Source organism: Oryzias latipes, chromosome 19, assembly GCF_053564925.1.
Source record: "Oryzias latipes strain Hd-rR chromosome 19, Olatipes_Hd-rR_3.1".
NCBI classification, from domain to species: domain Eukaryota; kingdom Metazoa; phylum Chordata; class Actinopteri; order Beloniformes; family Adrianichthyidae; genus Oryzias; species Oryzias latipes.
Window position 1 is genome coordinate 22,165,520 of NC_136255.1, and position 10,921 is coordinate 22,176,440.

Sequence of the window (10,921 nt, forward strand, 5' to 3'; positions counted from 1 at the left end):
ATGTTTTGGGTGTTTTTAACATGTTCTTGTGGTATTATTCTCATGATGGAGTACATATATAAAGAAAATTAATTGCATTTCTGAGTATTTCTTTATTCAGCTTAAAAAAGGTCTTGTTTTTTTACATGGAAGATACGCTGGGCGGGCCATAAGCTACCTGCTCCGCTCCATTCTGAAGCTACGTTCACACCACAAAGCAAAGCATTCAAGCAACCACTTTCAATGTAAACGCAGGTTGTAGGGTGTTTCGGGCATCTCGTGTTCATGCGTCCTTACACAAGTTTCTAGAACTTTTTTTCAGGCTCTAAATACAAATTGAGCGTTGAAAATTAAACCAGTTGAACTTTGACCAATCAGGGACTCGGAGATTTGGCACCAGACCTCTTCCATTGGTGGACATGGGCTGGTTAACAGAAGAAAAAGCAAATGAAGAAGAAGTCCCTTCCTGCTTGTCCAGTGTGAACACCATGTGCTCAGGAACGCGTGTTCTTGAGCATACGTGAATGTACCGTAGCTTGATGCATCCATTTGCAGACGACTAGATTGTGTCCGTCTTTGTTTTCCTCATCTGGGGTGGCATCTGGTTCAAAACTGCATGGCGGTATCATTCCGATATTGCTCGCGGTTTCTGTTGCACCGGTGCAGCATTGCCACAAACGTATCCAGTGGACAAAAAAAATAAAGAAATCTTAATGACAACTACATATATAAATAAAGTCCACATGGGTTTAAAAAAAAACAATTGCCCTAACATAAATAGAAACTGTTTCTCTGTTTGTATTTATGTTGTTTATAATTCTAAATTGGATTATGTGAATTCTGGAGACAGTGGGTGGAGTCACCAGCAAGGGAAGAAAAAGAGAAAAGTTTGGGGCGTCGACAGCGGTGAGAGGAAGAAAAATGGAAAAAAGACTGGGCAGGGCTACGAGGAAGTAAAAAAAAATGACCTACCCACCCAAGAAAACCGGATTAAGGGGGAAACTCCAAGCAAACTCATTTTGGTGAGATCATTCCATTTTTTTTTTTTTTTTGGACTCTCATTTCCTTGTGGATTTATGTTTTTTGGACTTTGGAATTCCTGTTTGAACACTGTAAGAGGGATTAAAGAGCCGAAAGAGATTGAAAAGAATAAGAGGAATTTTTATTTTTATTTTGCTTTGGTCAATTTGGAAAATATGAGTTTATATGTTTGACTTTAGTTTGTATTGATTAAAAAGATAAATTTATACAACCCTAATTTCTGTAAAGGTGTAATTCATACAGCTTGTCATGTTAGGTTGGGGAGTGTGAGGGCCTACAGGCTGGCAGGAAAGCATTTAAATGAGAGCTAACAGCAACAGAGAGGGGAAGGGGGGCGGGGTTGATTTCCGGTTGATTTGCACTAATGGTCCAATCCACAACTAAGAGGTGAATTTCTAACAAATTACTGCTGCTCTGCAGAAACTATATCCTAGAAAACTATCCACGTTTTTTTTTTTAATGCTTTTGGCAAAAAAGGGCATAATCACAGTCAAAAGACCTTTGGATATAAGTAGATCAAAAGTCGATCGGACTTGACTGTATGTTACAAATCTTTTTTTCTAAAACTATATTAATAGCGCAAAAATGTTTATAGGTGCATCCAAACTGGCAGACAAGAACTGGTCAAAATCCAGTAATGAGATTTGTTTGAAACAGATTTGTTGCACTTTAAAGATGATAGTGAGAGCGAAACAAACAGTCTCAGACATAAATAGACACAAACATGAATAGGCTTTTTGTATTATTAAAGCAGGTCATAGTGCATTCATGGCTACCAAAGGTACGAAAGATTATGATTTGTTTTTCCTCTCTTTTGTTTTTAAAGGTGCATTCCATGAGTGGTTTGTTGTTACGGTTAGACTTCACCATTTACCGCTCATGGTCTTCATTGTGTGTCAGAAACAAAATATCCATTTCCTTGTCATCAAACCGGAAAAAAAAAATCTATAATTACTGCAAACCAGATTTTTTTTCTCAAACCTAGAATTTCCCAGAAAAATATTTGTTTTCCAGTCTTGAACAGTAAACGTTCAGGCTGCATGAAATTCTTGACGATTTGAACGATAAGCAGCTGAGAAGTTTTATGTAAAATCTGCAGTTATTTCCAGGTCCAAGAGGCTTTCCCAGTTATCATGAGTGCAATGTTGTGGTGCAAGTTTTTGTTTCGTACAGCAATCAATCAATAACAACAACAACAACAACACACTAACAAAGCCAGTACAGCGAACAAAAACTTCTGGAACCACATTGTTGCTCTTTGGTTCATGAAAAAAATAAATAAATAAATAAAGGGTTTGTAGATCTAATTAATTTGTTTAAAACAACAGTTTTTTTATCTGTAACAAGTGGAAATAAAAAAAAAAACGACTGCAATATTTTTATTTGTATTTTAACAATTTTGGTAACTTTCCAAATAGAAATGTTTTTTTGTATATTCCAACTTAATAAGATTTAAGAAACAATTCCTTTGTGTAATAAATGTATTTTTATTACAAGAAATGCTCACATAAGCATACTTTTGTTCCAAAGTTTACAAACTGGGCCAGTTTAAGCTTTCCTGTCAAAGTCATCATTTTTTAATTGACTTAATTCATTTTTTTATTCCTGAGGACAACAGCATGAAACAGCAGAAAGCATTCAAAATTTTGCAACAAAAAATAATTAATTTCCTCTTTCAATTCCATTCCAAACAAGTTAATCAAACTTTTTTTTTTTAAGCTCAGGTCAGCCCTAACGTCTTCTGGTGTCCAGACAATTCAGGGGGCTGCACTGGACAAGAATCGGCTCGTCGCGCAATTATTCATTAAAAATGACCAAAATTATGGTTTAAAACTACTTGCTAAAAACATAAAAGCAGTCAAAAGTGGAAAGCAAACAAAAACTAAAGATATACCCCAACAGGCTACTGATACGTGCATTTTTTGTTTTTGTTTTTAGAATAGCTACATCGCAGGAGGAGTATGGATTTGGTAAGTTCAGACTTGTCACTGCCAGTAATAGCTGCCTCTGTGGTTGACACACTGGGACAATAAAACTGCAGAATCTTAAACTTTTGTTTTTAAATGTTAACTATCAATTAGATACAATACAATTCTAGCCTAAAACTTGTCGTTTATCATAGTTTCCTACAGCGAAAAAGTAAACCAAAGTGCTCAAAAATGAGAAAAATCGATAAAACTTTAGCCTAAAACTTGTGTTAAGTTAAGCAAAGTGCACAAAGTGCTTAAATATGTAAAGCATTATTTTAGTATCTTTGGCTTTTAAATAATTCCGAATTGGAGCGCTTTGTTGGTTTGTACCTGCAGTGTACACTAAAGACAAACTACAACACTAATATACGGCAAAATGATGCTGCAATTGTGCTTTTGGTCTCAGCTGGGCTTTCTATTTCTGCGGTCTATGATACAAGAACGAACACTTGAGATGTATGTTTCATCGTAGCACTTCCTGTTCTTTAGCTCTATCAAAATAAAATGAATGCATTGAACTTTTTTTTTTTTTGGGGGGGGGGGGGGGGGGGGCTGTATTTGGGCATATATGAAATCCCACAAAGTTCACAAATTTCATTCTAAACAATTAGGTAATTTCCCATAACTTCAGTTTGTAAAGATTTCATTTAAAAATAAGAAATTGAATGTTTTAGCGCCTGCTTTTGTGCTAAATGCCAACAGTCATTTTATAGTTTTTCAACTTCTTATGCAGCAGAAGTGAAAAATATCTTAATTGGTGTGATGACAAACCCTCCACTGACATAATCAAAGCTAAAATAAAGTTTTCTGGAAGGAAATGAGGTTTTCCTCATCAGAGATGAAGCCCAAATCGCAAAAACATTTTAATGTCAACTGAACTTCCGGTGATTTTCCTGTAATTAGGGATTTTTGTTGCATTTTGCTTGCCTACAATGTCACGTCTTATTGAACAGAACTGTTAAAAGAATGAAACGGAGATGACGCATACTCAGATATGATTCCCCCAAAGCCACAAGACCTGGCAGCGGATCTTATGGGCTGGCAGAACAACATGGATATTTCACCCGTCGACAGAGATCGGACCGATTGTGACGCCATTGGTCTGAAGAGGAACCTGAAGGAAAGCTTTCACCTTGGATGAACAAACGCCACCGTATTTTCTCACAGAGGGCTTGTTTTTGGGCCCATTATCCCTGAATATTTCAATTAAAGAGTCCGCCCCTGAAACGGTCAGTCTTGTCAGCCAGTCAGTGGGAGTGCGCCATGCAGTACAGGTGGACGGTCAATTGAAATACAGTTCTTTGGTCAGCATGGAGACCACGCAGGGGATCTGCTTCTTCTCGCTGTAGCGGGGGTCCTCGGACCATGACTCAAAGTTGTTGGCCACCATGTAGTTGACCCGGGTCAGGATCTGCATGATCTCCAGCTGCTTCCCGAACTCGTTGAGGACATTGCAGAGTGCCTGGACAAACCAGGACCCGCGGCCGGGGTTCCTCCAGGAGTAGTATCCTACGGAAGCAGCATGAGTGACAGTCCATGAGTTCAACTGCAGCGCGCCCCCCCCCCCCCCCCCCCCCCAACGTGACTTTCAGACAACGACAGCCAGATGGAGCACAAAAAGATCAAACCAACCTGGCACCGTGGAGTATGCAAAGAGGAAGTCCGCCTCCACGGGGATCTTGTGACTGGGATTGGCGTCGGTCTCAATGGTGTCGTTTGGAGGACCAGAATCTGTCTGGACGCCTTCATCGAATTCTGAGCCTCTACAAGCCTGGAGAGGGAAACAAACACTCACTTAACGGGAAAAACAGCTGTTCTTCATACAGTTTTCATGACAGGGACGTCCCCATCGGGTTTCATTTAACCCTATAAGTCTTGATCCGATACTTTTGTAAGACAAAAGAAAAGAAGATATAATAATAATAATAATAATAATAATAATAATGGATTAGATTTATCTGCGCTTTTCAAGACACCCAAAGCGCTTACAGTGTGTCCATTATTCATTCACTCCTCATTCATACTTGGTGATGGTAAGCTACTGTTGTAGCCTCAGCTGCCCTGGGGCAGACTGACAGAGGCGTGGCTGCCATTTCGCGCCTACGGCCCCTCTGACCATCACCGGGACCATTCATGCACATTCACACACCAGTGGAGCCACACTGGAGGCAAGGAGGGTGAAGTGTCTTGCCTAAGGACACAACAACATTTTGGCTGGTGGGAGCGGGGATCGAACCGCCAACCCTTCGGTCATTGGACGACCCGCTCAACCACCTGAGCCACTGTCTATTTAGTAGACAAATCCACGTTGTCCTCTAATTTTATTTATTAATCTTTTTATCATTTAACAGTGTAAGATGTACACTTCTGTAAAGTAGTTTGAACAAATAAATAGTGCAATTATCAACTACAACAAATAGTTAACTAATAACTAGTAAAATAGGTGACAGTCATGTGAGAAAGTTTGATGACTGCAGCTTTAGGATCTTCAGATCTTCATCTTGCATGAAGGTTTTATTTGAACTCAGCTAAAAACACGCCTTACATCGCTCTCAGTGCACGTCTTGATACGTGCCCTCGCTGCGTCGCCGCTGTCACATCGTCAATATGCAACCTGGTAGCTCCTAACAGAACTATGTATTATATAAGGTGTTTGTTATCTTAAATTAATGAGGTATGTGGAAAGTTGATCGTATTGGACGGTAAACCGTGCAATAAGGTATGTCAACATGTATAAAATGCTAATTATAAGACAGTTGAGATCATAAATTTTTCAATTGCTGACAGAAACTTTCATATTGTTTTTATGTGTTAAATTACTGTGGACCGGATGCTCTGATCTTGTTTTGTTGAAAAGAAATTCCCCTTGTTGGTGTAAAAGTAAAGGTTCAAATCTGTTAGAACAAGAAAACTTCATAAAGCCAAAACTATATTTAGTTGTCTTTTGATCTTTGACACACAATGTCACAAATTTAAATCAAAATACCTCAAAATAAGGCTTTTTCAAAGCAATTATGATGATTAAAAAGGGATTAACTTTATCGATTAATTTTTCTGAAAAAATAATAATTGCATGACAGCACCAATTCATATCTCCATTACAAATTCTTAAAAATGATAATCTTAGAATGAATATGATGAGAAGTATTCATGACTAGCTCACATCAACGGAACCATTTATTTGTTGGGTTCGTTTTGGAGACATCATTGATTCTTTTTCGGAGCTTGCACTTTGTAGACGGTCCCTTGGCAGCTATCTCACTGCTATCTCTGTTTAATTCTCATTGAAAGGATTTGACATATATATATTTTCTTTTAAATGCCTGTGTTGTTATTTGTTTGAGTTAAGACAAACCGATAGAGACACTTGCTGTCTGTTTTAAATGTTTACTAAAAGAATTTTTGAGCCTTTGTATTTGTATTTGTGTGTAGTAAAAACTTGAAATATAAAGCGCTGATCAAAATAATAGGAATACGTTTTAATTTGATCAAGTATGAAACTACGTGATCAGATCTTGACCATCCCTAATCCATGAGTTAAAAAAAAAAAAAAAACGTATTCATACATTACAGCTAAAAAGCATTAAATTTTTACACTAAAACTGCTCGTCAAGTGTGGCAGCTTCAACACAAAAGTATTAAATCAGGAACGCCGTGTACCTGTATGAAGAAGAGCTTTGGCTTCCCGACCAGACTTTTGCACTTATCCCCTCTGAACAGCGAGGTCATGGTCTTTATGGGTATGGCGCCATCGGTGCCATAGATCATGCCCTCTTCGCCGTGGCTCAGCAGAATGCAGGCAAAACACGAGCTGTCGCTGTGGTCTTCTTGTGAGGCTGAAAAATCAAATCAAATCTCAGGTCAAATTCGGAAAATTAGATTTCTCACCGGAGGTCAAGAGTTTACAAATCTCTAAATAAGTCGTTACACATCTTCCACAAAAAATCCTGTCCATGTTTTTGACATGAATACCATTTTAGACAGCGTTGAGGTGTGTTTTAGGCTCTACTCACCCTCTTTTAGAAGGTGCTCCATCTTGTCACAGGTTTGATCATTATAGATGGAAACGTCAAAGCCCAGGCTCTTAAAACACTTGTACAGCTCACCTGCGTCTCGGTCAGTGCCGTTGCGTACATTCATCCCTGCCAAGACAATTTATATCTACTTAATTAAAAAATAAAATAGAAAAACAATCATTTGACTTTCAACCATTGAGGCCTGACGTACCTGTGTTGTCATCAAAGTTTTTGTTGTTGATGATGATGCACTTCCCCACTCGCTGGTGGCTCATTTTATACTGGAATGTTGATGAAACAATTCTGGGGTGGCTTTCAGAAGAGTAGTCCTTCTCCGGCTTCTGGCCATCCTTATTCTTCTTACTAACAAGAAAAATACAAGGAAAGTCAGTTCAATATTGTGCAGTTTTTGGCTCAGATTGCTCTTAAAAATTGGGAATTTCAAAATAAAATCTCACCCCTTTAAATTTCGGAGAAAAAAAAACACAAAGGAAAGGAAACTTAATGTCAGTTCTTACCAGATTTTATAAAATCTTTCAAGTGGAAATTATCTAGAAACTATCCGACTCATTTTACATTTTTCAAATTAAAAGCCTTCTTGTTTAAACCCAAAGAGTTCAGACCACCAGCGAAACGAAAAGTGCAGCTACTTACTATCCAACTAAAGCAAACGTACATGTTCGATTGCCAGATTTGGTCGCTGTAATCCACTGTTGGGTTCAGGAAGAAACTAGAACGTGTTTAACAAATATCAAAAATCATAACCGCATTAACGTAGACTGAGTGAGACGAAAGCCTCTAGCCGTAGGCTTTCTCACAGACCTGCCATCTTTCCATTCTCTGCAAGACTCATCCAGATCACTGAGCCAATGGTGGCCCGTTAGAGGCTCTAAAAAATCCTGGCTTGTTCCAGAAGAGCCCAGTCATCAGGACACTCGAGCATCAGTACAATACACAACAATTGACTGTAACACTCTCATGGACGGTCCAGCCATATTGCAATAAACATGTGATGCATAAGCCCCCTCCCCTCCAGCCACCTGTGCTAAACAATAGCAAGCTAAGAGCACCAGCGTTGTTATGCGGTGACGGAAAGTAGTCAAGAAGATCAGGAGGCGGCGCTTTCTATCTTACCTGGGTTGATTATCAAGCGCTACTCCGCTCTGCATCGGAAATGCCTTCGCTTTGGATTTTTTTTTTTTTCTATGCCACGGAAAAACAAAACAAAGCGCAGGATTCTCTTCAGCGGGTAGTTCAACTGAAGCTTGTAAGGTTAGGAGGGTGGCATCCTCTCCGCACTTGACGAAGACCTGACTGAGCGAGCGGGAGGCTGCTGAGGACAGGGGCGACGCGCTGCGAGGCCCCTGAGTCAGCAGCCTCACCACCACACCAGTGCTTTCTAAAGGCCTATTCACACTGCCTCACTCACTGCTGGGGTCAGCTGGGACAAAATCTGCAGCTAAAAAAAGTCAAAGAATTCTCTGATAAGCCAATCATCTGGACTTGAATTCACTTTTAGATCCTCTTCTAAAGTCATGCCATACCACAGCATCAAAAACGGCTCAATCATGATACCTTAAGTTATATATTTGTCCACATTTTGGGTCAGTATAAATTAAGATAATGTTTTTTCTGGCGAAAAAAACACAGAATAAAGCTTTAAAATGATATTTAAAAGGGTAAAAGTTGATGACCAAAGATTCCAATATGACTGCAAACACTGTGGACACAATGTTGTTTAGGGCAGAATTGTATACCTTAATTTACAGGTTTAAACAACAAAAAATGCAGGGAATAAGGATTTTACATTTGTTTCCTTGTTTTCATTTTAGTTGTTCAGTTAAAGATCTGTTTTCTGCTCTTTGCCGTAAAACTGTTTTCACCTTTTCTAATTACAAACCTGCAGTTCAAATCTTTGTTCTTTCAGTCTATAATTTTAGTTTACTATTTAAAATTAAAACTGTTTCTATGAAATCACCTTCCAGTCTTTATTTGAAACCTCAAAAACAAGTTTTAAGGACAGATCTACACTTTTCAACACAACCATTTTGGTGTATAGTTTCATAATACACGCATTTATTTTAGTCTTCTTGAAGGTCCCATAGTTTTTATTTTTTTTTATTTTAGGTGTCCAGGTTGATAAATATTCCAATAAAAAGATCCAGAGTGCCACCTTGTGAGGGAGAATGTATCCAACAGGCAGCCAAGAAATTTATACCTACAAGTAAGATTCAAATTTAGCTCTGAGAAATTACTAAAATGTATACACATAATTAAATAAAATAAAAAAATTAATTAAGACTTAGATAATACTTTATTTACCTCCATCAGGAGAAATTTAGCTGTCCGGTACCTACATATATATCAATATAAATATAGATATATAGAGAAATATTTAAAATGCTTCCTAAAATATATTATAAAAATGCCTAAAATCCATTATTATAAGGTCTAATTATTTAAATCAATACAGTAACATACATATACATACATACATACATACATACATACATACATACATACATACATACATACATACATACATACATACATACATATATATATATTATTATTTTCTTGAGCTAACTGACTTTAAAATCATTCCCAAATTCTTTTCAATACTTCAGAGAGCGTAAAAAACTTAGGATTTTTATTTATTTATTTTATTATTCACGCATGCTTAATTCGTCCACAAAGACTTAACGAAAGGATCCAATTAGATTTCTTTACACTAAATGTACGAAATAAAACATTAGTGTGTTCCTTTTATTAACTATGAGATTCTGATCTTTATGGGGATGAAGGAGGCATGTCTAACCAGCAAGGTGAGCTCCAGGAAAAGAAAAGAAACTTACAACGAAAAGTACAAAAGTCATTTTGATTAGAGGAAGAATGCACTTTATATTGCAGGTGGCTTGTTAAGTAATACGTACCTAACTAAATAAATATCTCTAAAGATAGATCAAAATAAATGTATAGAGATTTTGCCTGTTTTAGTTTTCTTTAAAACGAAAACATGAAATGTATAGGCGGAAGTTACCTCCCAAACAGAAGAAATCTCCCTGAGCGGTCAGGTTTGGCGTCTGTCGTGTCCCCCATTGTCAGACTATCATCTCCATCTCCAGCTGTAAGGTCACGTGACTCAGCATGATCCTCTGCCATCTGCAGTAAACAAAGTATTTCATAAATCACTGACATCGAGGAGTAACTGTTGGGAATCCAAGTACAGGCTCTTATATTCTGGACTACCTACTACTTCCGTGTTCATCTTAAAAGACAATTGAAAAACAGACAACTATGAACAAAAACTGGTTATAGTATAATAGATGTTTACATATTTTTCAATAAAGTTTTTTTTTATTGATCTTTTTGCTGTTTTAGCGCGTTTGAGCGTTAGCTAGCTAAATAACTAAATTATAACTGCTACATTTGACCGCTTTTTATCCAACCTGAATGAGAAAAAATACAGAATTATCTTTACTTACGTTTGGTCTTTCGTGTGTCAACTTATTTGTTGCTCTACTCTTGAATTTAGGAGTTTTTCCTCCTCCAAAGGTTCGCCAAAAGCAGTTTCTTGAGCCTGGCAAAAGTGAAACTTGTTAAAGAATGTCTCGTGCGTAACTACGTCACCGGTCAACGTGACTCCGGTCAAAAAAAAAAAAAACTTCATTTTTTTTAATCTATTGGTACATTTACATTAAATTATTGGTAAATAAAATAATTATAAATATGAAACTACGGTCAGTTCTGTTTTTACAGATTCGTGCAATTTTGCTTCTTTGCAACTGTGTTTTTCTCGATAAAGTGAATAAATAAAATCAAAATATTGCATCACTGCCTTCATTATTTGTTTTCTTTAAGTCAATTTAGTTTTAACGCTTTTACAGTTTTTGTGCATATGGCTTTGTTTTTTGA

At 37.4% G+C, this 10,921-nt stretch overlaps 1 protein-coding gene across 1 annotated transcript; it reads right to left on the reverse strand.

Moving 5' to 3' along the window:
* Positions 1–2,487: 2,487 nt before the first annotated feature.
* On the reverse strand, positions 2,488–10,648 carry casp7 (caspase 7, apoptosis-related cysteine peptidase). Its single transcript, XM_023949622.2, has 7 exons — positions 10,492–10,648; positions 10,047–10,168; positions 7,218–7,369; positions 7,004–7,132; positions 6,651–6,826; positions 4,623–4,761; positions 2,488–4,499 (listed from the first exon to the last, which is right to left on the reverse strand). Exons 2-7 carry the CDS (start codon positions 10,166–10,168, stop codon positions 4,273–4,275), a joined length of 945 nt encoding a protein of 314 aa, XP_023805390.1. The 5' UTR covers positions 10,492–10,648; the 3' UTR covers positions 2,488–4,272.
* Positions 10,649–10,921: the final 273 nt, after the last annotated feature.

What these genes read in the sequence shown, in the direction of transcription:
- casp7 (XM_023949622.2), bottom strand. Translation starts at nt 10,168, where the DNA reads ATGGCAGAGGATCATGCTGAGTCACGTGACCTTACAGCTGGAGATGGA. An exon ending in CAAAGCTCTTCTTCATACAG is followed by an intron (nt 4,762 to 6,650) that starts GTACACGGCGTT and finishes TTCCCTCTCCAG; the next exon opens with GCTTGTAGAGGCTCAGAATT. An exon ending in TGCATACTCCACGGTGCCAG is followed by an intron (nt 4,500 to 4,622) that starts GTTGGTTTGATC and finishes CTGCTTCCGTAG; the next exon opens with GATACTACTCCTGGAGGAAC.